This window comes from Neodiprion virginianus, chromosome 1 (genome assembly GCF_021901495.1).
Source record: "Neodiprion virginianus isolate iyNeoVirg1 chromosome 1, iyNeoVirg1.1, whole genome shotgun sequence".
NCBI classification, from domain to species: Eukaryota; Metazoa; Arthropoda; class Insecta; order Hymenoptera; family Diprionidae; genus Neodiprion; species Neodiprion virginianus.
This window is the reverse complement of record NC_060877.1, coordinates 36,701,911-36,729,292: the sequence shown is the minus strand read 5'-3', so window position 1 is coordinate 36,729,292 and position 27,382 is coordinate 36,701,911. Positions and strand designations below refer to the sequence as shown.

Sequence of the window (27,382 nt, the reverse complement as noted above, 5' to 3'; positions counted from 1 at the left end):
TAGGTTATCTTTTATGGGTCTGTGGTACCAGTGCGAGCTCACATCTACAACGAGTAGTATTCACGGTTTAATCTGCCGATTGTTGTGTTCGTGGATGAACGAGGCCTCGAGAGCCAACCAGGAACCGAGAATTTGAGCCAGTTGTTTTCAGCGGCTAGTGCGTGTTGGTCGTGCGTCGATTATCAAAGTGTAATATCTGTTTTTTAACTGAATAAAAATATAAATATATCAAATAGAAGACAAAGCAGTGCCTAAAAGACAGATAGAAGATAACAAAGTGTCCTGGGCGAGGAGGCCCGTGGGGGTTTAGGTCAACGCTATTATTATTATTTTTTTATTTGTCATTCCTACATCGTCAGATCTTCTCATTTGTTTATGGGGTAAAGTGCTGCTTATACGCTGATCAAGTGCGTGTGAATGCGTCTCGGAGGATTCTAGCATCTCTGTCCACCGACGACGACGAAGACGGAACGAAGAATGTCGCAGCGCGACACAGTAATTCACCTCGTTGCCGGAGGGTGGGTCCCGCACTGCATTTATTCATCCCAACACCGATCGCTCTTGATTCGAAAAAACTCAGCTACACGTGAAAAATGCGACGCCGGAATGCCGGCGTATTTTTTCTATCTCGCCCGGTGCATAACATCGTGGCATCCGTGCGTCGTGTCATTTCTACGCAGTGAAGCCGAGCCTAGGATAAAACCTGTGGCGACCGCGCACACACGTTTGGCTTTTCCTCCGTGTATGCCTGCAACGTATGTTTCATGAAAACGCGCAGCACGTGTGGGTGTAGGTGGTGGTTGTGCGCAACGGACGTAGGAAAAATAATACATATATCCGCGTATGTTCGTTTCATAATATCACGTCTATGAACGGTGAAATTATGATATCATCATCGCTGCGGGACCAGAGCTGAGTCTAAAGATAGCTTCTCTTTCATTAAAATTCCGGCGCGATCCCCCCCCACCCCATGAAGCATCCTACATTCGATCATCGAATCATTGACTCGAAGTTCAGGAGTACTCGTCGCATCGATTCCGCGGCTGATTTCCGGTTTCGGGTGAAAACCAGAACGGGGTCGCGTGTGATGACCGAAAAACATGAGAATGAAGTTAGTAACGTGTTTGTACGATGCGCGTTGAGAAATAATCGATACTTCACACCTTTCGGAATGTCTAAAATTTAGTAAACATATTGGTAAATTAAATGTGCTCATATTTTGCAAAACCAACTCCTGGATTTTTTTACTGATGTTTCGTTACGCTAACGTTACTAACTTCAGCCTTATCGAAAAACAAGTGCAATACGCCGGGTGCAACCGCGAAGGCCACGGAACCAGATGTGATGTTGTTTCTTCGGTCATTGACATACAAATCTTGCATAGAGTCGAACGGAACTTCGGTCTTTTTTCAAAAATCGGAAACGCCTTGTTTATTTGAGAAATATGAGTCGTAGATGGGGAAAAAGTGGCGTCGATGTTTGTAAAATGCATAGGTGGAAGTAGCGAGTTACAATTAGAGTTCAAATCGCTGTTGTTATGTTCTGGAAACCCGGAACTCGTTTCTCGAGAGAGCTGTACGCGTAAACCACGGACGATGGAAAATTACCAAAGATAGCGAACCCAGCTTCAATTTTTTCGACACATATTCGGAGGAAGAAGTAAAGCGGTTACTCGGGAGTTAGATAATGCGACGACGCGTTCTCGTCTCAAGAAATTAGTCAGCGTTCAATAAATGTACTTCGAAAGGTTTCGCCGTGCGGCGAGGCGCCGCGCCGCGGAATGCGAACTGATACCTGTAAACACACATGTATGTATTGTTTGTTTACAAAATTTCACGTGCTAAATTTACAACTCTACGCAGATAGCCGGGCAAGGAAATCCGGATTCCTTTCCCTTTACGATAAAGCTGAAACAACCCGCACACTCGTGTAAAAGAAATGTAGACGAAAATTTTTCGGGCGTCTTCGTTCTCCCTTTAGTTTCTACAGAACTACGTCTTTCTTGTGAGACGCGTACACAAGTTACATCACTTTTGAAGCCCACGGACCGGTTTATAGCAAACTCCATGTATAACATACGCAGAGTATGCGAAGACTTTGGCAAATAGTTTTGTAGATTCGGTTGACAGATCAATCTGAATGTAAATCAATGATATCTCTATCGAAAATTGCTGCCTGAGCATTTCAATTCTCAATTTAAATTCACGGGTCTTCGTCCAATTTCACCCGATAAAATCATTATGCATTTCCATCTTCCAAGCTTGTATGTTTTCCACTTATTCCTCTGTTTCCAAACGCCGCAAGTCTTCGGCCTGTTTATTTTTCCAGAACACAACGCGTAACGCGTAGTATGTTATCATCGAGTTATAGACATGCCGGCATTGTTGTTGGTAGTGACAGATGTTCGCAATCCATCTCGTTTCTCGCAGTATTGTATATACATACGTCTATGTATGTACGACAGCCCGCATTCCAGCAACCAGCTGATCATAATAATACGATCTTTTTAAAAGACATTTGAGCATTTATTCAGCCTGAAAGAAATTCTTGACGCCATTTTGAACGAATTTTTGAGTCACCTTGTATTTTAGCAAGTTAGATTTATTTTTTACAGCAAAAAATTGTTCCAATTTCGTTTTGAAAAATAATATAATCCCCAAAATTATTATCCGGGAATCAAATCCGTTTCATATGTACAGAAGTTGGGTGTAATGTGTATAGGGAAAGAAAAAAAGCTAAGGAGTTGAGAGAGAAACACGACTGAAAACCACCCCATGGTACTCTGCCCGCAGGGTGGCCGGTACGGTAGGCGCCATAGTCACTTGTCCGTTGGAAGTAGTTAAAACACGGCTACAGTCATCCTCTTCTGGTTTTTACCCACCTTCAGGGCACAAGGAGTTGACATCCGGCCACGTTACTTGCAAAAGTTTCCCGACGCCCCAGCAAAGGAGGAGACTATGCACCGGCGGATATCCAAGGTAGATGAAACTGCATCGTGAAGATGAAGTTGGTAACGTTATTGTGTCCGATTCACGTGTCCGAAAAGATCGTTGTTTCGCAATTTTAGAAAGACGTCCGACGATGCGGTAAATTATAACAAGAATAAATCTATTCATGTTTTGTAAACTCGAACTACCTCAGTTACTGCGAATTTGCGAAATAGTTGTTTGCCCCCCCCCCCCCCCCCCCAAGTTTCGTTACGGTAACGTTACCAACTTCAGCCTCTTACTACATCCGCATTACTATTTTGAAAAGACAGAGAGAGATAGAGAGAGATAGAGAGAGATCATATTGAAGTTAGTAACGATATCGTAACGCATTCATCCAGAGGAAAAACCGTTATTTCGCAAATTTCGAATTATTCTAAATTCAGTAAGCCGTAATAAAACAAAACACATTCATATTTCGAAATCTTATTAGGTGATGAAATTATTTTGTAACGGTTTTTTTTTTTTCATGAAAACAGATGTGTAAAACGCTACGAATTAATTCCAACACCTAATAGTTCCTTAAAAATCATTGTGAAATGAAGATGATAGTGATGTTTTCCGAATGTTTCGTTACGACAACGTTACTAACTTCAGCCTCGTTAGAAAAGAGCCGAGATATTATTTGTTCGTTATCGGTTATCTGAGAAACTGCTTAACCGATTTCGACGATTCTTTCACCATTGGAAAGTGTATTACGTCCTGATAAATATAGGCTATATTTTATTTCATTCTATACCATCCTACACTACTATTATAAGAGAAGGGCATTTGTTTGTTTATTATCGATTATTTCAAAGATCGCTCAACCGGTTTCGATGATTCTTTAAACATTGGAAAGTGTATTTCTTCCCGATGAACATAGTGCACGTTTTGTTGAATATCAAATCGAATTTAACTAAGAAACACGTGAAACATTACGTCGTAATAGCAAACAAGTACTTTTCTCCGAAAACAAAGACAACAAACAGAAACACGACGTTTTTTTAGGTACTCCATGGTGGCTCTGTCTCATTGCGGTGTCGCTCCTCCTCCTCCACACAGGCCGCCGGGCCTCGTTGCGTGCCTGAGGTTTATTGTCGAGAACGAGGGCCCACGGGCTCTTTTCAAAGGCCTAGGACCAAACTTGGTCGGCGTCGCACCTTCCAGAGCGATATACTTCTGCACATACTCGCAAAGCAAGTCGTTCTTCAATTCGGTTTTACCTCCTGACAGCCCGATAGTTCACGTCTGTTCCGCATCGGCCGCCGGTAAGTGCAGCTGATTGATAATCATTTTTGTGTCATCTTTCTTATATATTTTTTTTTTCCTACCTTTTTTCCTTAAAGATTACAGAGTTTCTAGGTTCAACAAAAAAAACTGGTAAACCTGTATTTGACTGTATAGTTTTGGGTCAAACCAATCGTGTCGAAGTTAGTAACGTTTTTGTAACTATTCATGTCGAGGAAAAACTATTATTGCGCAATAAAAGATGCAGCGGAAAATGTATCCGATTCGTTTGTAAAACCTGACAAGACTTGAGAAATTCCGCTTTAACGTATCAGTAAACACTTCGATTGAAAGCTAATGATATTGACTAACGGATATGTTTGAATTACTCCTAAAATAACTTGAGATATGTATAATCTTCGTGAGTACATATCAGATTAAATGAAAGTAGACAAGCTGTTGTTGTAGATAGTTTCTATAAACTTATAGGATTTGTGACCGTTCTCTTGTGCATCACTCTTCTTCATTCTCCATCATCGTTGAGCAAAAGTCGCGCAGGTGATAAATTCCTTTTGAAATTAGAAACGCTGCACGGCGTAAATTCTACTACGCGTAAATTACACAGATACATACTCAAAGCGTGTTGTGCCGATAATAAATTACGTTTATATACTAATAATACAATATCAGCGAGTCAGGGTAAAATCGAAAGAAGAAAAAAGAAAGGCCAATAAATTGCTTACGATATTCATATGAGCAGCGCGTGTGTATATAAACTGTAACCATATAATATCGCACCGTTTATTATTATTTATTCATTTATTTATTTATTTATTCATTTATTTAGTTATTTATTTATTTATTCATCTGTTTCGCCTGTGTATACAAAATAATATGCGCGAATGACAGACAACATGCGATAATTGTGTACATGCACCGTTAGACTGCTGCAACTGAATGACTGCCGATAACCGGACAGCAATAGGGTCGACTTTTACTACGTCACGATTCCAGTGTTCACCGGTTTTCGGTACAATATCCAGTTTCACTGTTATCCCGCGATTTTGCACTTTGCTGCTCGCCGCGTGGTGATAAGCTGCCCTCCTCCAATACACATCCGAGTTTTACCGTGTCGATATCACGCTTTTATTTACGTCGCAATAATAACTAATTAATAATAAATAATGCAAAAAAAACCCTCTGCATGTGTTACACAATTTATTTATTTATTTTTTTTTTCTATTTATATACACATATTATACGCACGTATGTGCTGTTTTTATTCATATTTTTCTTGAGATTGAATTCTAGCAGCTCTCAACGTTCTACAGCGGGTATTTACAAACGTCAATATTATCGAGTTGCACTTTTTATAATCAACACTATACACACAGAACAGGAAAAACAGATTCGTCATGTCTGTTTTGTATTTGTTCATTCTGTGAACCCAATTCTATACTGTGATTTATCGAAGAAATTCACAAATTTAGTTACAGCGTTATTTCCGGATTTTTTCGTCATCTAATAGCGTCGTCTGCTACACACGCACGTTCAGCGAGTCACGTAGGCGTGCGAAAAATTCATTGTCAGCCTTCAGACCCCACAGATCCGATTTTACATTTAGGTACTTATGTCAGTTTGTCGCCCCGAGCACAGCTGCTGCTGCTGTTGTTGTTGTTTCAAAATATCCTCGATTTGCACCAACTACAAGAATTTCAAAGTTGCAAGATAAACTATACTTTTAAAATGAGTTATATCATATCTGGAAATGATTAACAGATCATTGTTGATATTAACAAGAACAATAACAACACCGCAACGGAATTCAATCACCTTTTATCGCGGTATTCGCGTATGTCGGAACTCATATTACGCTGTTATCTGAGAGGATATTAGACGCGGTGTATTTTTAAGTGCACTGCATGCTATGCGACAAACAACAAACGTTCGTAAATTTTGCACACCAAGGACGGATCTATTTTAAACTCAGCCAAGCAAATAATATACCACCTGCACGGTTCAATTATTATTCGGATAAATAATAGATTGCGTAAAATTTTTCGATAATAGAAATTATTGCATAGATACGGTATTTATGCTGTAACGTATACATACGGTGAAACAGATTTTACACTGCTGAGTAAGATCGTAATCGCGACCTACGCAGTTATTCGATAAATCGAATGGCAAATGCAGGATGTTAGGAATGTGAAACAACAATTATTGTGTTGTTAAGCGACGGCGATTGGTCGACCGGTTATATTTTTAGCCTACGTATCTTGAGGGTTGTATAATTTCACTTCTACATGCGCAATCGGGCACCATATACGTATGCACGTATAATCTGTGCGCTGTCACACAAGCAACTACCGATTGGCGCTTGATTGGCGCTTGTCGGTGGTTTAGTCCTCTATCGCTTCAGTGCCAGTAGCACTATGTACGTAGTTTCATACTATATGAAACGTTGTCTTATTACGCGATCGTTGTTGCGTCTATTTATGTACCTCCTCTCTGGCTGTCGCGTTATTATTGTACACCGCCTTATACAGGTATATATGCAGCGTACACTTGGCCGCAGTCATTTTGAGACGGTTCATTTTTTCGACGAGTCCGTTACGTTGGCAATGCAGCATCAGCCCGCAGCGCCACCGACGGCCGGCCGCGAAACAGGCTCATTTTCGGAAACGGAACATAACCCATTATTAGGATTCAGATAAATGTATATTGAAAATTACAAAATATATAAATATAACGTAGACTTCATGGAAAAAATATGGAGTCAAAAATAACAGTTAATGTCGAGTAGAAGAGACTTTATTCAACGTAATTTATGTTAGAATAAAAGTGTATTCAATCCAACGATAGTTTTTATTTTTCCACTCCATATTTACTTTCACGAAGTTTATACTATTTGTACATATTTTGTGATTTTCAATACACATATTTATCCGGGCCTTACCCATGACCGTAGAATTTTGTATTTTAGGTTATCTTTGTAAATATAACCTAACACATGGCCGTTGACTTTTGTATCCTAGGGTTAGATTATCTTTGTGAACATAATGTATTGGGTTATGTTACGTTTACAAAGATAGAGCACGTTTAGCGGCTGGCCGGCGGTGGCGCTGCCGGCTGATTCCGCATTACCGACGTAACCAACTCAACGGAAAAATCAGCCGTCTCGGAGTCACTGCGGCCAGGTGTACAATTAATATCTGCGACAGCCAGCGATGTTCCTCAATCGCCATAACAGTATAATATTATACAAATCGTCGAGCTCAATGAAATCTTCTTTCAGCGTATCTATTACTACGTTCATAACCTGTATTATATACAGATATATTGTACATAAATACGTATCGTGATTTTATTTTTTCAGCAATTTGCAGCACGTTATCGTCGTTATTGTTATCAACGTTGTATCAACCCGCAGACTCGATTAATAATATCTCGCTTTGAATCACACTATAAATATATATCGTGTACTGTATAACTACATCCGTTTAATGACAATGCCTTGTTCGCTCTAACCGACGAAATTTATTGTCGGGCCTGTATTCAGGTGAAGTTCAATTATTTGTATCACAGACATCGTTGTTCGCAGACTGCATTTGCATGCATTTTATTATTCAATGTTACGCTGCACGTTATGTTATAATAGGTATGCGACCAGCCGTGCGTTATAATTCCATAACATATAAATATCTAATGTTATTTGAAAATTTTTGTTCCATAACAGTTTGAACAATTCTCTTATATAACCCTCGTAGTTTCCCATCTTTTTTAATTCTCCAACTATTTTTGTTAACCCTTAATTGTATTATTATGATTATTATTACTGTACAAAGTACAATGAACAGAACGAATTTCTTTCGTTTACGTGCACAAGCATGATGAACTTCTCGTTGCAGCCGCGTTGTTGTTATCCTGTACAATAATTATTTTACCTATGTATAACAATGTATAAATATAAACCGCGTGCGTAAGAAGATAATGAAAATAAAATGTGGGTTAATCGTTAGATAAGTTATAAATACAAATGTATACAAAATAGCTTCTGCGACGCCATGTGTGTGTTCATATATAATCCATATGCGCGTGTACGCAACGATAAAGGGTGGTAGGTAAAACAATTATGTCGGTACGTTGACTCGATTGATTATAAATTCCTGATCAAACAGTTTTACAGTATCATTAACGCGTTGTAATGTATAATATTGCTGCACGAATCCACGTCAAGGCTTAATCCAGCCGGCTGTTATTGTTAGCAGAATTTTATCTGCTGATATAACAGCGTCAATTATCGTACACACAGGTATCCGAGTTATATATACATGCATATGTCCTTAATTACCTCGTATCATCTATGTCTGTCCTCTCGGTGTATGTATAAATGGCAAAATATCGAGGTCAAGGCCGAACGTTTCTGACTCGCCTCTCGTTTCTCCTCTTAGACGATACGATGAAGAGGAAAGAAAAATAAATGATGAAAAAAAAAAATTGTCAACTGAACCCAAAAATAGACACTCGTTGAGCAATTTTTTTTTTTTTTTCTTGCACACCGACGACGATCAATGCCGAGTTACGTGTAACATAATTATGTCAGGAAGGAGTACAATGACGAATGACGGGAATAAAAAAAAAACATTCGTTTTATCCTTGAGATGTGCAAAGTTAATATTTTTTAAAAAATTTTTTAAATATACAATTTTTTTTTCCGTCTGTTCATTTTTTTTTACTCTTCTGTTTAAACAGTTGTAATCAAAAGTATACATACATCTAAACGCTAATTGTGTGTTACTATGTTGGAATGAAATTATCACGAATTATACATGTAAGTACACATGTTAATACATATGTGTTTACATTGGACGCCCTTAGCCCGATTTACTGTTATAAAAATGCAAGGTCGTTTTACTCTGTCTGATTATATTCATTTGCTTGGGTTCAAAATTAATCGGAACAACATGATTTTATAGCGATTGAAATGCTTTGCGAAAAAAAAAAGAACCACAATATTTTACGACAAGTTTAGTATTTTCGCTGTGAATCTCGAAAGAAAGTGAATTTTTCACATTATTTCAACTTTAACCATGAGTAACTTTTGAAAGAGTTTGGTTATGAAAAAAAAGCACAAGAGACCTTTTTCGTAGATCATTAAATTCCCTAAAAAAAATATGCATCGCATATTTGTGTTTATTTCCTGGTTACTTTGCTACAAATTTCCGAAATAACTGAAATTATTTTTTAACATTCATCAAATGAAAAATGAAAAATTGCGTTCAGGAAGCTCTAAACATTAATAATAAGGGCCAAAATTAAAACGGACGTCTCATTTTCTCTTCCTAAAATTATTGAGCATGTGAATTTTTGAAAAAAAAAAAAAAAAAAAAAAAAAAAAAACAATCGATTTCTTGGGTATTTGCTATGTGATTTTTCTTTTCTTTTCACTTCTGACCTATTTTTCTTTCCGCTCGATAAATACAAATAAATTTATCGTCCAAAACTTTCACGAGACGTTGCATGTATCCAATGATTGATTTTCAATTGAGATTTGACTCGGATGTGCAAAGCAAGCTGCCATTCGTTGACTGAAACTCAATTCTGCTAAACAGCTGCTGCATTCTCGAGAATTTATCATATGTGGATGTATATACCTACATATATATATATATATATATATATATATATATATATATATATGTACACGAGAGAGAAACTGCCAAGGTGCATTGGCCCGTGTGCTTTGGACGGGTCGGAAGTAGGTCGATACCTCGAGCGAGTTGAATATTTGTTTTTTTCTCGCTTCGCTCTCAGTTTTCTTCGTTCCAGGGAGTCGCCGATTGATCTGCAAATTGCTTATGGCTATACATAAACGTACACAGATGTAAACCCCTATTTTTTTTTTTTTTTGTGTTCAAATCTCATTCGTCGCAACATTTGACAAGCAATTTGCACTGATTTTTCACCTCTAAACAAGCGGTGATTAAAATACGAATTAAGTTACGGAAGAAATTAAAATCTTTACTCGACGGTCTTTCAATCATTGTTTACACATTTTTTCAAAAATTTTTTCTTTTTTTCTTCACTTTCGTAGCGCGCCGACTCTTGAATTATTGCATCTTGTTATTTAAACGCTGTATAAAAAATATCGCGATAAATCTACAATCGCGTTTGCAGGATTTATATCGATTTCTTTTTTTTTTTCTTCTTCTTCTTTAACTCATCAATTTTATTTTGCATAGAGCACACGTTGTAGTCTATGCATAGAAGAACGTTCGACTTGCCATACATTTTCTATTTTTACATACACAGACAAGATATGACGTAGCAGCTGTAATGCAACGTGTGACCGCATCGTAACGATCTTATAGTATACATATACGTATAATATCTGATTTTTCATCCGCTTTGCAATGATGATAATCTCATTTTCCTTGGGGATGAATAAATTTAAAAAAAAGTACCACTGTCTAAAATCACAAACGTTTTTGCTTTTTTTTTTCCGACTTTTGTTTTACTTTTACTATTAGATATATCTGGCCAGATGCGTATATGTTATATATAATGTTACGCGTGAGAAAATAAAACGTTAAAAAAAAGAAAAAGAAAAAGAAAAAAAACCAAAAAGGAACGAATAATTCCCAAGCAAAAGATAAATCAGTCAATTCTTCGCTGTAATCTTCTTTCTGAAAATTTTTTTACGATCGTCTAGCGGATGTAGGAACAAAAAATGTCTAAATTGACCAAATGTTTTTTTTTTTTTCCTTGCCCTACTTTTCGAAAAATTTTGGTTCACGATGCGCTTGCCAAAAATTGTTTACACGCCTCTCGGGAAAAGCTGCTTATCCACATGGCAAACAGCCACGCAAGCCTGTCTCGCCTGCAATCGGACAATTAAAAATAGACTAGAAAAATATCCCCGGTTATCAAATCGACCGTTGATCGATCGATCGTTTTCGATTTTTCGATTTTTCCGCTATTCATGTTCCCTCTATCTCCAGCGACGAACATGCTGCTAAAAAAAATAAACTTCCTTCGAGAATTTTGTATAAAAAATAATTCCATGTCTTTTCTTTTCTTTTTTTTCTTTTTTTTTCTTCTTTTTGGCTTCTCTTTAAATGGAACGTCGATGTATTTGTTACGATATAATAGATTATAATAAGAAAAAAGTAATTTAATAAGACACATAGGCAAACTTTACGAATCGTTGTAGTTTTATATTTTACAAGGTAAACATTTCTTATATATTATATATATATTTTAATAACGTTTCGAATAATGATTACAATTTTCCTCACATGCGACTTAAATGCAAAATTTCGGCCCTTGGCACATCAGCTTAACGTTATCAGCGTCTGTGAATATTTCTCTGACGATTCCATTGATGGTCACCATCGAGTATCGTCGGCTCCTCGTTCCCCCCAATTCCGGCATTTCGGTACCCATTCCCATAGCCTGGGTGAATCTCGCCATCGGATCAGCCAGCAACCTTACCTGACGATTCAATTATGCAAGGAGTGAGGAAAACTTGAGGGTATTTTTTTTTGGTTTTTTTTATTTAAAGAAATTTGTTCGTTATTTTTTATTTTTTTTTATTTTTTGTTTTGGTTTCATCTTCGCGGCATCTGATAAACCCGTAAATACAGTAACAAAAGTATTCTGGTCGAAGTAAATTTCTTAATTAAATACAATTTTTAACAAACGCTCGTTCACGAAACTCGAATGTATTCCGTTTGAATTTTTTTTTTTTTTCTGTAGAATGTCACTTGACGCTACGTCAAGCACGATTAATATGATACTGACTTGATCCTGGAAGAATTTTCCAGAGAATTAAATCCTGTAACCAAATGTTCGTTAAGCGAAGTCCGTAGATGAAACGAAAAAAAGATTCCAAAGTTGCATGTCTCTCAAACATTCGATTGTGTACGATAAAAATTTATCTTAAAACGTCTAGCTGATAAACCATCACCTTCCAAAAAAAAAAAAAAATCCGGAGCTTAGACAAATTTGTAGGCAATTCAAATTTGTGCCATAAACGTGAAAAAAATGTTATTTCCAATCGAATGAAACAACCTTCATTTGTGCGTACATAATAATCTCCGAAGGCCTGCAGAGGCTGAAAAATGACCTTAGCAGTCCGCGTAACGTTCAACTTACGTTTGATAGATATACGATATCACAAATATTTCATAAAATATTCCTCCGTTATGCGTTACAATTTGTAAGAAATCACCGCGTTTGATCTCGAAGAAACGAAAAAACATCCGTCTACGTAATTTTGGCACTTTTCCCATTTTTGGATAATAGAAGACAAAGATCGAACAACCCTGATTGTTTTTATTTATTTATTTTCTTTCTTTTTTTTTTTCAACAACTTTCAAGAATCTAGTAAACTTTGTCTTTATTTTTAGTTATTCCACGCGAATCACACTCTATGCATATTATTTATAAACTGTTGTCGTTGAGTTTATTTTCATTTCTCACAAAGAGACGATCAGTTCCCTTCCACATATCTATATTCGTTTAATAATTAATGCAATTGTAGATTGTAATTATAAATTATGTAAACAACACAACGCACGGATGTGTGACACGTTTGAAATATCTATAATTACTACAGCCAAGAAGTCTATTTTTTTACAATCAATAGATCAACAAATTGCATCGTTTGCCAATCAACAAAATTACCCTCACCTAGCGATTGTGACACCACAATAACAATAATAACGAGAGCGACTTGGCAACGATTTACACTATCGCAATACGCCTATGGCAACGCTGCCGATCTAATGTAATACAACCTTGAACTTTTGCTTGTTCGTGTCTATTTTTTATCTCTCTTATTTTCAATTTTCGTTTCACGTTAGAGACAAAAAAGAGAATTAAAAACAAAAAACAAAAAAACGGTAAACCTTTGCAGAAAGAAACTTAACCGCGGTATGTTAATCGTTTCGGACATCTTTGGGATATCAAAAAAAAAAAAAATCATTTCAAAAACTTACTTTTTCATTCGCTCCCTTCGACCATCCCCATGCGGACAAAACGAATGGATCGTTTACAGCCACGCAAATGATTTCCTCGTATCCTTTGGCTCTGAGTTCGTCGGATCTGGATGGGTAAGAAAATATTCTCGGTTATTTCGGCTCGTTGTCGTCTTTCTTTGTCCTATTTATATTTCTATCCGTTCTTCAAATTATTACTTCTCAATGAATCCTCTGAGGTGAACACGCGAGCATCCGGGTACAAAGGCTCCGGGTACTCCGAATATTATAACTTTTTTACCGGCGATGAGATTCGATATGTTTATTTCGTTGTCCGGAATCTCTTCGTACAATATAACGCTCGGTATTTTTTCACCGATTTGAATACGGTTCATATTTATTTCACACAACGCACTGATATTTTATCAATTTTCTAGATTTTTTTTATTTATTTTTTTTTAATATCTTTTTCATCCCCCCTCCCTGTTTTTTTTTCCTCTACGTTTTTCTATTCAAAAATCAACGATCATACGTTGTATTCGTACTTTGAGAAACGTGAAAAAAGTTGTAGAATTATACGAGCATAAATTTTTGTCTTTTTAAAGGCCGGGGAAATTTTCTTGTTCGAAAGAAAAAATATATCTAAAGCACATTTTTATCACGAGCATATTATAATTTAATTTTTTTTCTTTTTTTTTTCATTCATTCTTCATCTCACCTTTATCTTTTCATTTTTAGTTAGCCTAATTATCGAACTGGAAGAAATTTAGGTTATATGTACGGTAAGTTTCGCGTGTAATGTGTATTTAGCGTCTCGACGGCTGTGAAGGAAGAGATTCGGTTACTCACTTCACGGACGTTTCTGTAAACAAAAATTTCAGGATTGTGTTTGTTCGCGTTTTATCGCCGCAACTACGTTCCGCACGATTTTCGATGCTGTAAAGTATCGTATCTGCGAACTTTTTTTTTTTTTTTTTCAAAAAATTCATTCTCATCCGAATATACGATAACAAATATCCTAAGAATTGTTGTACAATTTTCAAAAGAATAAATAATAATAGCCTGTATAAATAAACTTATATTAATTCCATAATAATATTTTTTTTTGCGCGTCTTCCCAAGGAAATGCTACAATATCACGTATGGCCCGTTTTTTTCAAAGTGGTGCGCATTTTGTGTTTCAGGTTTTGTCGCGTGCACGGCAACGAATCCAATTTGGTTCGTTAAGACGAGGTTGCAGCTGGATCACCATACGAATCGAATAACCGCGTGGAAATGCGTTCAAACGATATATCAGCAATCGGTGAGTTTTACGATTACATTTTTTCACTCTTTTGTTTTTAATGTTTTTTTTTTATTTATTTTTTTTCAAATTTTTCTTTCACTTTCGTTTCGTACGGCCTTTAAAATGTCGAGTACCGTAATAATAACATTTTCTTTATCAGCGTTGTTATTAGCGAACAAAAACGGCGAAAAACCTGAAATTTCATCACATTCTAGAAATTAAGAGATTCCAAATCGTAGCTAATAAAAATCATTCTTAGTAACGATCTGCGAAGAGTCTGGAATAGTTTTTCCCCTGCATCTTACATATCCAGAGTGAACTGCCGACGACCAAATAGTTGAAAACTTTCGGTCACAGTGAGATGCTCAGCGTCCCATCTAAAAAATGTCCATTTCTTAGCTTTATCAGAATTTATTTAGGATTTCAAATGATCTTCGTTTCTTCGTATATATAACTCGAAAAAACCGCCGAGCAACAAGTTTCGGCCAGATTCATCGTATTTCGATAGTTGTTGCGATTTTATATCAGGCATATTGGCTCCGCCATCTTGGATTTGAAAATAATCAAATTCCGACTTCAGATTCGTGATCAGCGACCCGAAAAACCCCCTGGTAACAAAATTCAGGCGAAAATATTGAATTGAAAAATGTGCGATTGAATGGTTTAACGCGCATGCGCTAAAATTCTATAGCCAGAGAGCGCTTGTTTTGTCAGGTTGGCCAACGTTCATAAATTCATATCGCATATCGCCGCGTCGTGTGTAACCTCAAAAATGTTGGTCACCCTGACAAAGCGACCGCTCTCCGGTTATAAAATTTTAGCGCATACGCATTGAACAATTGGTCGTTGACAATTCACTCTGTAAATAGTGTCTATATTATAGAAGCTGTAACAACGATCAGACAATTACATTTCTAAGTTATCATCGTCTGTTCCCGAACTAATAACGTGATCTACGTTATAGATCGCTGTTTCGCAAGATAATATTGCTTCGTGTATCATGTATATGCGTGCGTGTGTGTGTGTGTGTGTTTTTTTTTTCTCTTTCTTATCAATGACAAACAGTGCTTCGTACTTCGCATAGGTGTAGGTAATTAAATAGTTGGCCCCGTGCTGCGTGTTGTGTCTGGCTTGGTGCAAACCTTCTTACCAGTTATACTACTTCTTACACATCTACTCCGTGTTCTTCTTGTTATTTTTCTACTACTTCGTTTTTTTTTTTTTTTCTTCTCATCTTCGCCGTTGATTATACGAACACATCGCAACTAGAAGACTGAATGAATTCATCGATTAACCAAGCATGCGCATATATTTACGTGTATATTTATCTCTAACGTTATAGGTTAAGAATAGATATAATATTTATTTCTGTACAACGTTATATATTGTTTTTAATTTTTTTTTTTTTTATTTATTTTTTTTATCTCGTTCACCATTTCTCATCCAATGTCTTTCTTTTTTACAACGTACATTTTTTTCTTTCCCTTCAACACTTGTTTCTACAGCTGAAGCTTGGAAATATCGTACAATTGATTGCGGAATTAGGAGGATTTATTTCCACGTGAAAAGGATTACGTTCCGTTGAGTTAAAGGAAGGAAAGTTATATATAATTTCGTTTCTATCGTTAAGATCTTAAGTTTCCCTGACAGCCCCGGCAACCGCTCTCATAACGAGACACCGTGATCATGTTTAAAACCTTATTCACGTTGTAGAAGAAATTGTACCCGAATGACATAATTGTCCCGAGTTTAAGAATTTAGTATGTTCAGCGAGTCAGTTGTTTAAGAATAAAACTTTGTCGTGAAAAATTTATCTCGAGGCTTGTTAAAAGACGGTGAAATTTTATTTCCGTTCCAAGATGATCGTGCATAATCGCTTTCTGCATAATTTTCTTTCTTCTCTACTCTTTGCGTGCCAGCCAGCGAAGCCAAGATGGACTCAATGCTTCGCGAATAGAAAAGCTTGCTCCAAAAATAAACGAAATTCAAGCTCGCAAACAAGCGCTACCCTGAATATACTCAACTGCCAAGTGGCATAGGTATGCTTACAATGTCGGCTGTATCAACTTCTTTCAATTACAATATACACTACGGGTGTTTAATTTTCGCTTCATTTACTCACCTCCGACGCTGATTTACAACCTGAATATCGGTACATTCGGTACATTTTGTGTAAATTGTGCGGAGAAATTTTCCACGAATCTTTTCTCTCTGGATGGAAAAGAAATAACTCTGTGATTTCGTAGAAAATAGTCTTCTAAGTGTAAAACACGAAAAATTGTACAGTGAAATTAAACGAATCTGCTAGGAATTATCAACACTTGAAGCGATTCGAAACGGAGCATCGCTGATATCCAAGTTCTCGTTTGTGATTCGATTTCTTTTTGTTTTCTCATTCAATGCCCTGAGCTCTTATTGGTGAAAATTCTTATTCTCATCTCGCTTTCACCAAAAATCTTATTCGCGCTTATCGTGCCTGCATCAAGTCTCACAGTTTTCTTTCCATTCCGTGCAAGATTTACCCGCATCAAGTCTCCTTCGCAGATTAATATCATTATTAGTATTATTACTATTAGTACTAGTATTGTTCTTAGTATTGTTAGTATCATTGTTGGTATTGCTGCTATTATTATTATTATTATTATTATTATTATTATTATTATTATTATTATTATTATTAGTATTATTATTATTATTATTATTATTATTATTATTATTATCATCATCATCATCATCATCATCATCATCATCATCATCATCATCATCATCATCATTATTATTATTATTGCTGCTGCTGCTGCTGCTATTAGTATTTTGTAATAGTATTGTTAGTAGAAATATTGCTTATAGTATTAGTATTATTATTGCTGCTGCTAGTATTTGGTACTAGTATTGGTAGTAGAAGTATTGCTGCTAGTGTTTGTATTATTATTATTGCTGTTGCTAGTATTTGGTACTAGTATTGGTATTAGTAGCATTGCTTATAGTATTAGCATAGCTATTATTGTTGTTGTCGTTGTCGTTGTTGTTGTTGCTAGTATTTCTGCCAGTACTTGCATTTCTATTCCAATTAGTATTCTTATCGGTACTATTATTGTCATTATTATTGCTGTACAAAGTGGTCATCAAATGAATTAGCATGTTGTACCGAGGTCGGTGCTCCTAATCGCATCGCGATACCCTGACAATTTGCAGAGGCAAAGGCGAGCGCGAGGCTCTCGCGACAGTATAACGATGGAAATGTACACCGAGTTGCGTCGCCTCGTGCTTGTGCCTTCTTCGTATGCGGCGTGTGTGACACACACTGCCGGCACCCCGCAAATTCGCCACCTCGGTCTAACCACGCGGTAGTCGCGTGTGAAATTTTTTTTTTTATTGGCTTACTTGGTCGCTCTTCGTATATATATATACATATATATGTATAAATATATATGAAATATTACGAGCACAGATAATATTTAATGATTAACGTATGAATGATCAGAAACTTTTCACGCATACGCATCGAGGACGTGTGAAATGATGTATTATCGAATCTACCACGAGATATAAGGACCGATAGAAACTGATATGCACAATTCATTTATATGGGGCATTCTGTCTGGTTAATTTAAGAATATTATTTTGAACTCTCGGATTTTTTTTTTTTCTACCCTATCCCATCTTGCCATTTCTTCAACAATTTCATTTTTTATAGATGTTATATTTTCATTTTATTGCAAATTTTTCACCCTCAAATCCTCGTTTATAACATATTTCGTGTGTTTCTTTTCTTTTTGTTTTTTTTTTTTTTTCTTTTCATCTCGAAAATCTCACGTCCCAAAATTTGTTCACTATCAACAACGCCGAGGAATGTAATAAATGAAACAATTTGTTTTACTCATTTTACAGATTTCACCATAGTATTGTGTCATAATATTTATAACCATATGATCAAATTGGCACGGAATGAATCTTATATTTTCTACGATATGTTTGTATTAGAACTATATACTACTGTGATCTTGTAATCTTAAAAAAAAATTTTTAAGTATAACATGATTGAGTATGATGGATTATTCTAATCGGTATATATGTATGTACGTATATGAATGATCAAGTGAGAAGCAGCGTTGAATATCGGATCACCTGTACTAATAATAATTAAAACAGTCAATCGCAATCTCTACCTTCACGTATACATTATAAAATCATACATACTTACGTGGTGAATTTACGCTGATAAAATTTTTACATTTCTTTTATCATCGTTGCCGATTTTTTTTTCTTTCTTTCATCGTCTATGTATGTATATTCACGTGAACTTCACGCCAGGTGAATTATCTCTTATCTCTATCGTACATCACACATGCTTCAATCTCATAACCACATGTATAACACACGTACACACGGAACAGATACGCGTATGTAAATGAAATTTGCAAATCCCACGCGAATGCAATTCTGTCGAGATTATTTTATTTTATCTCATTTTCTACACGCATGATATTAATTATAATCAGAAAGAAGATTTGTGCAGCCGCTTGTCACGTGAAAATTATATCGTTAGTAATCGATCAGGATATTGTTGTCGTTTTTGCTGTTGTTGCAAGTTTTTATTTTATACTCTCGCATTTCTTTTATCTACTCGACGGTGAAAATTTTTACATAGATTGACTCACTAGTTCGCTAATATGGTAATGTATAAAAATATTGTTTCGTTGACCCCGGTAGCGCGAGTTATCGATTTCCGAATACCAAATTAAGCGTTTTGCTGACCGTATAACAAGGTTTTATGTAGTTACAAACGCCGCGCAGTAATAACGGGGAATTGAAAAACACGCGTTTGATGATCGAGCAAATTCGGTTGCTCTGTAAAGTCTATAATAACATGTGCCTATATTTAGATATTTATAACTCTGAACTTGAACTGCGCCACTATACAACAATATTAAACGCTGCAATCTTATCTTGGTTCACATGTTTCTCACTGTCATGGGTAAGGGCTCAATAATATTAGCAAATCGAAACATCACGTGGAGTTTTTCCTATGTTGATGTAAAAAAAAAAAATAAATATTTGTTCGAAGTAAGAAGGTAAATCGCGATAATTAAATTCACGCGTATTAACTTCACCCTGGAGTTGAAAATTACCAAACGTGAATTATAGCATAATTAGGCGTTCTTTAGGTGCTAACAAGTCAAGTAGGCGTAGTATTGAAAATTTTGGCGTTCGTATTTTTCGAAAGAAAAAAAAATCAGAAGTACCTTGTTCGAGTATATTTTTTTGCTGAAGTGACGTCACAGTTGCAAAAAACTCTCAGAAATCAATTGAATAACGATAATTTGAGATAACGGCCAGCGTGAAAAAATTACGCAGCGTTTTTTTCACCTCCAATTTAGATGTTCTAATTAAAATTTGTCGGTCTTAAATTGTTTGTTTTTTTTTTTTTTCACCCCTATGTACAAAATTCGTTTTCATACCACGTCACAACAATTTTGCGATTGTTGGAAGTTAATCAAACTGCTAAGAAAGTAAGTTCTAAGTAAATGCAATGATTCAATTGCGATTTGTACATTTTCTTTTTTACATTATCTTTATTCTCAATTCTTAAATTCGGGAAATAATATACTACAGAGTTATTATTATCAGGTAGATAATTACATGGTAACAAGATCGTTCGGACGACGGAGTAAATCAATACTTTATCCCTAATTCAACTGCAGTGTTCGCGAAATATTGCACATATATTTCCTGTGCCAAATCTATTTTTAACCCTCATTAACTTAGATCGTCAAATTATGCATAGAAAATTGCACAGCCTTGAATCACGTGAACGTTTGCGCAATAAGAGTCGAAGTATTATCGATTTAGCACTTTCAACGCTGAGACCGCAAAATTTATGAATTATTAATACGAATATAAGTACAACGAATCCTTAAGCTCGTAATTTATAATAACGCTTAAAATTCGTAAAAGAGTGTTGTTGAAAACCGGTCTTATTTTAATAAACGAACGGAAAATATTGCAAATGACGCATATAATAGTTTGTTTATTTAACAATATATCATGCACGGTTGTATCTTTAGAATTTACGTAACGGCACGCTATACAATCCCGTGGTAATTGTTTGCTGTCTGCCTTCGCACGTGATTTTCAATGATCTGCGAAACGTGGGTGAAAGAAAAGAATAGTCCGATAAATATTACAAGTATACTCTGACTTTGTTCGGAAAATTGAACACATCAAATTTCCAAAATTCTAAAACTCGGTGTTTTAAAAATTTTCGATTAAATCCATATTTTTTCACGATCAATCGAGTATGATCGATTATTCTTCCTTACAATCGGTTTTTTTTTTTACTCCCATAAACGACGCGATAAAATATCAATTTATGTGATTAAAGTACGAATTATCATCATTGTCTTGCTTACTGAGTACCTATTTGATATGACGAGTGAAAGACGAATGAATATTTTCACCTGAAATTGAAAAATATTTTTAACGAAACTATAAATTATCGAAAAACTTTTCCGCTATTAAGACTACGTACTGAAGTTTAGGAAATTTTGGTTTCATACGCTCCGTTTCAAAAAAAAAATAAAAAACAATCAATTATTTTCATCTTAATGAGCATCGCTAAAATGCTTGCGTTTATTTTTCAGGGATTGATCGGCTTCTACAAGGGAATCACCGCCTCTTACATGGGCATTAGCGAGACCGTTGTACACTTCGTTATTTACGAGGCCGTCAAAACCTGGCTGACGACGCATCGGACTCGATCAGGAAATTTCGACGCCAACTCGAAGACGTCGCGAGACTTTCTTGAGTTCATGGCTGCCGGAGCATTTTCTAAAACCATCGCTTCCTGTATCGCATATCCGCATGGTAAGAAACTATCGACGATTAACGATCTGCACGTGTGTGTGTGTGCGATAGTGATCAGTCGTTAATCACATCTCATTCGCATCTCAAATCCGCAGAAGTTGATCGAACTTAACGATCGATGATTGAATAGCAGAGGAGTATAGTAAAAAATGTACTTTTATATTTATAGTGAATTTTTATGTACGGTTTTAAACTAAATTTAATTTCATCGCAACCACAGCTTTTCAATGATTGGGAAATTCGATACTTTTCGAATCGTCCATCGGTTTTATACTTCCGTATTGTTATGGTTGGAAATAGAAGAAAAATACGAAGGATATGTATATTTACGTTATTTGTGCGAATAAGAAGTTATTACCGAAAGATGTTAATTTTTTTCTTGGGAAACTTGAACGTCGGCCGATTTTATTCAAAATCTGATCAGTTGCATGCTAAATTAAGCCAAGAACCAATGGAACAAATCTTATCTGAATCAGCCGATCGGTTTTTTGAGTTCTTTTCGGACAACAAAAAAATTAACACTTTCGCATATAACTCGGGAATTCTTATTGGCCAATTTTACTGGGAAAAAAAACTACGCCGATCGACAATGACACCATTTTCTCGAAAAAAAAAATCGACAGTCGAAATTTATAGCGAATACTAAATTTTTCACTCGCAGGTTGATTGTGAATGAAATATTTAGAATACAAAAAATAAGCGTATCCTGAAGGCCGCGTGCGATTTTCCATCTGGTTCCGGAAAACCGAATTTCTGCTCTGTATCCGACTGCCAATGCAAACACGCGAAACGTTACAACGCTTGTGAAATGTGCGAAAAATACAGCACGTGAGGATCCATGAATTAAGAAATAACCGTGGTGTGGATCACGTTCAACATTGACCTTGATCTTGGCCTTGAACCAATCAACCGCTGCTATTAAAATTCGCACATTTAGCGTAGAGCTAAGCTGATGACCGAGGAGGAGAGTTGATTGTGTAAGATTCAATCGTTGATGAAATTCCAATGACTTTTGTGAAACTGGAACTTGGATGATTTGGGACGTCGTCTTTTCTCTCTCTTCCTTCTTCTATGCCTTCTGCTTGGCTTGCGTTACGACAAGACCTGTAGATATTCGCCCGGTTGATCTAAAGATAGATTTAAGCTATTTATCTGTGGCGCCTTAGCCAGAACTATACTATTCCACGCGTGGTTTATTTATTCATGCATAATTCATGCGGCCTGACATAATGGGCGACAATTATTTACCTCGATTAGCTATAAACGATTCTTTTTTCTAATCTAGTGACAAAAATTTCGAGTATTAATTCGCGACGTATAACGGATTCGATGTATAATTCGAGTTCAAGAACGCTGTTAGATAAATTCACCAGGCTGAAGTTAGTAACGCGAACGTTTCGGAACGTTGAAACAAAGACGACTATTTTCTACCTTTAGAATAACCGAAAAAGTTGAATTTAAAAAGTCCGAGTCGATTTTTGATGCTTTATTAACGGTTTACTAAATTTCAGGTAGAGCCAAAGTTGTAAAATGACCGAGTTTTTCTAAAGATGCATCATTACAATAACGTCACTGACTTCAGCCTGATATAGATTTAAAATTTTTTAGACGTCCGTAGTTCATTTCCTGTGCAAACATCTCTCGTTGAAAATAGAATTTAGGATTCACCGCGGCAAAAACAACTCGTGATGAATATGTGACAATAATGTAACACATTTTTATAACAATTTATTTATCTCTACGTGAGTTTTCTTCGGTATAAACAGGATAAATGTTGCTGGGGTCCAAAGTGTGCAGGGGCAAGATGGCGTCGAACTGGGTTATCAGCTGATTTTCTTACGTGAAATGCGTTAACAACAATGCACGAACAGTTCCGCGCAAGATGTTAGACAAACATTTTTCAACGTTGTGAATCAACGCGGAGATAAAGTACGGGATAAAATGATATATTTATAATTTAATGCGACGCAGTTGGCGAGCGTTATATTTTCTGTCTTCAGATGGCGTCTTTCGATACTTCCAATCCCGGTGTTATGATCGTAATAATTATATATGCGCATAAAACGATGAAACGTCACACGTTCCAAAAACGATGTTTACCATTGCATCGTCTGTGGATCAAATCTTATCGCACACAGTCTAGACCAAGAAACACAATGTAGACATATGATATTCGTGCACCCGACAGCTGGAGATGCGGTCAAAGTATATGACGGTACCGTTTACTTTTAATCGCGTTTTTTTTTGTTTTTTTTTTTTGTTTCTTTTTTACAGTCGCGTACTATTAAGCGCAGTAAAACAATTAATGCCTCTTTGTACAGCACGCCGTCTTCGCGTGGGGGAAAAGAAGCTCTTTCTTCCACACACATTTATACTGATAACTATAAAGATGTTTTATTTCTCAACTATTACGTATATTGCTGTAATATATCGTATATAAAATTATCGGTTGATTTTTTTTCTTTCCCCCGTGTTTTTGCTGATCGGCCTGGGGGGGGGGGGGGGGGCAAAGTTCCGAAACATGACCCTACGTCATTTAACCCTGTGACAACATTTAGAGTATTGTAAAATAAATTTGAAATTATCGACTTGACTGAAAAATATTCATTCTTTATTCTCAATCGTTGTAATATTTAATATACAGACGTAATTTGCTTTCGAGGAGGAAATTCGAATTAAAAAGCAATATCTTTCACGATTATGCATGTATTATAGATGTAGAAAAAAAAAAAACAAATTAAATAAAAATAATTGCGTCAGTGTTTCGTAATTGGGTTACAATAATTTAGGATTTTAATCATTTTTTAGATAGCTAAGGTTCTTAAGTTAGAAATGTGTCATATTACCGGTACCAAATACGAAACTTTTATGTTCTCCAATTCTCCAATTTCTGCACTTTATCATACAACGTTTTACGAACCATGAACAGTTTTTATTAGAAATATGAGAAAAATTGAACACATGTATACTCTATAGCAACCGATAAACTTCAACAGTGGAAAAAAAAAAGTTTAACTATATAATAAGCTTAAATCATACCCATGATTTTCTTGCTCCGTTCTGATTTGTTGACCTATCTTCTTTGTCATACATATACTAATTTGTTAATTTAAATTTTTTCTGGGACTACGCAGAGGTGGCGAGAACACGTCTTCGAGAGGAAGGTACAAAGTACAGAACATTCTGGCAGACATTGTCTACGGTGTGCGCGGAGGAAGGTCCCAGAGGAATGTACAGGGGTTTGGCGACTCAGCTAGTGCGACAAATTCCAAACACAGCCATAATGATGGCAACGTATGAAGCGGTGGTCTACGTGTTGACTCGTCAGTTCCAGGCACCTTCGGCCCCTTCGTCTACGACCCAATTCTACGCGGAAGCGAAGACTAAGAGAGAGCTTGCCTAGGAGTTGCTGGTTACCCCCGACTAATCCTGAAACAGGAGTGACGGGGGCTTGCGTTTTGACCGTCAAAATCCGCGGCGACTTGTTTCGAATGTACGAAAAAATTTCGGTTCGAAAATGACGTCGCAGAAATATAGGGCTGATATTTAGCTCCGGGTTCATGTCGCGTGGCCATTCACGTGCGTAGCCTAGATGGAGCTAGATATCCGGTGAGATGAGGTGTAAAAGTGAGATTAATCGACAGAGAACTCGAACCGCAGACACAAACATCTAATGTATAATGTAATGAATATTGAAAGAAATTTTTTATACGATGAACATTATACATCCATTTCGCTGAATTACTGTTGAGAGAGAGAGAGAGAGAGAAAGAGAGTATGTAAAATAATGTATAAATTATGGTATGTATACCAACCAAACTTATTTCCACTAGTCAATTTTCATCTCATTTTCTATTCGAATGCTTTCTTCTTTTCCTATTTTTTCGTACCTTTGTGACAATCGTTCAACGAGTCATGAAATATACGATGATCATGGTAGATCTGCAAATATTTAGCAAAATACAATTCACTTTATTCAAAGTATATACAATATTTCTTAACGTAGAGATAATGGCAGTTTCTCTACTTCGTTTCGATGAATGTTGCTACGTTGGATAGAAAATAATAACATCGGAGTTTATTAAGTTGTACGAAAACAAAGGAAAGACAGGAAATGAGTTGTTGTTTTTTTGTATATATATATATAAATATGTATATATATGAAATTATGAATTTTTACTCAACTTTCTCCCTCAGTTTAATGCAAATTGTGTCACGGCAACTCTGTCGCAAAGTAAATAGATTCCTTAACTAGGCTGTTATAGGTAAAAGGAAAATTATTACATGGGTCTCAAGTTACAAAGTGTCGGAACTGACTGTATATGAGAATAAATTCAATTTGAAAATGTTTATTACAGGCGGTTATAGAAGGGAAAAAATCTGTACTGACTTAGCGAGCTAGAAGCAATTAATATTTTCTATACAGATTACTTTTTTTTCTTTCCCGCTAAAATTAGATCTTCACTTTACTTTTCTTCGGTTGTTTATATACTTTGAACCCTTGACTCTATAAATTTGGATTTGATTCGAGACTGTTTTTGGGCACAACTTGATAACTCTTGAGTTCCCCGTTGACAGTTTCTAAATAGAAAGCTACCAACGTATGGATCTCCGTTTGTAAATAAAATCGAATAATTTGTAACGTAGACTTGTAATGATTATAAAAATTATATCCTGTTATAGTCTGTGTAATCGTGAAACGAGAAACACAATAAACTAGAAAAAGAAAAAAAAAAAAAGTTAAATACAATATCGATAAGTATACTTTGTGTACATACAACGTGTACATATACCCACCATACAGCATGCATCTGCGGCGAAAAATATATTCTGCAAAAACTGATGTACGGCGACTCGGGGAGAAAAAGAAAAAGCAGTTTGTAGCTATGTAAAAGTCATCAATTGATAATGAATCCATCGTATATGAATTAAATACATCAAAATCGTTGCCTAAAATGATTTGCTGGTTTTTGTTATACAGATATTGAATTGGTTCTTTTGCATTTTCTCCCTCGACTGCCCGAAACACTCGCTGTGCTTTATTTTCTCTAAAAGTATTGTACTTGTGTAAAACAAAAATCAGACTTAAGAGATACAATAGCGAAGTTCCCTCGAATGATAATATTATTTACGTAGTTACATGTAGAAGGTGTTTTTAATTGTAGTGAAGAAAACTGAGCAAACATTACTGAAATGAATAAAGAAATGAATGAAAAAGTTGAATCGACGAGAATTGAAATGTGTAATATTATATGCATACGTTGCAGATAATTATTAGCATATATTATATATATATATACATATATATACATATATCTAATTATCTACAATTGTATGATAAATAGCGAGACGAACGAGAATCTGTGATTTTAGTTTATCAGAGATTAGTTAATTTAAAACATTGATAATGAAACGAATTCAAAAACAAGACTAAATAATGAAAAATGTACCTATTAAAAAAAAAAAGGAGAGAAAAATATGAAAATGTCGAGGAAATATATTCATTTCGTTATTATAATAATTTTCATGATAGATAGAAAGGTGCCAAATAACCGGTTACAATTTATATGAAAATAATCGTGAAAAACGGTGATTAAAATTAAGAACCAAATGATAAAAGCGCAACTTTGAAGCTTATAGCATAGTAATCGAACTTCTACGAATTAGGTTTAATAATTTCTGTCTGACTCCACCTTAAAAAATATACGTGTTGGATCGTAAATCATATTTATTTATTTTTTTTAATTTTTTTTTTTTTTTTTTTTTGTTTTTTCCCATGTAACGAGTAATCAGAAAAAATTGAAAAGAAAACCACATGGTTAACATTCTTCAAGAAGAGAAACTTATGGTAGAAAAAAAAAAAAAAATTTGTAAAAAAAATGTGAGAGTATGATTTAGTATGTTTACGAAAGACTGAGTTACATATTATTATTATTACGATTATTGCTGTCTTTATTATTATATATGCAAATATGCGGTATAGGTTTGTATATTGTATACCTGGATTAAAGTATGAAAAATCTATGCGGATTATGCAAGAAGTTATTAGG

General features: G+C 35.6%; 1 protein-coding gene and 1 long non-coding RNA gene across 5 annotated transcripts; one reads left to right on the top strand and one right to left on the bottom strand.

The window, feature by feature from the left end:
* The first annotated feature begins 44 nt into the window (after nucleotides 1-44).
* LOC124310417 (mitochondrial carrier protein Rim2) lies at nucleotides 45-26,226 on the top strand. Of its 4 annotated transcripts, none has more exons than XM_046774331.1 (6): nucleotides 45-518; nucleotides 2,793-2,978; nucleotides 3,978-4,237; nucleotides 14,365-14,483; nucleotides 21,110-21,332; nucleotides 24,467-26,226. In XM_046774331.1, the coding sequence occupies exons 1-6, from the start codon at nucleotides 478-480 to the stop codon at nucleotides 24,733-24,735; spliced, it is 1,098 nt and encodes a 365-aa protein (XP_046630287.1). In that variant the 5' UTR covers nucleotides 45-477; the 3' UTR covers nucleotides 24,736-26,226. The 4 variants fall into 4 exon arrangements, with proteins under 4 accessions (XP_046630287.1, XP_046630290.1, XP_046630289.1 ...); XM_046774334.1 differs by having other exon boundaries at nucleotides 53-518; nucleotides 2,888-2,978; XM_046774333.1 differs by having other exon boundaries at nucleotides 53-518; nucleotides 2,722-2,978.
* On the bottom strand, nucleotides 11,474-14,019 carry LOC124310419 (uncharacterized). Its single transcript, XR_006909660.1, has 3 exons — nucleotides 13,899-14,019; nucleotides 13,202-13,307; nucleotides 11,474-11,693 (listed from the first exon to the last, which is right to left on the bottom strand). It is a non-coding gene; the product is annotated as an uncharacterized LOC124310419 (long non-coding RNA).
* Nucleotides 26,227-27,382: the final 1,156 nt, after the last annotated feature.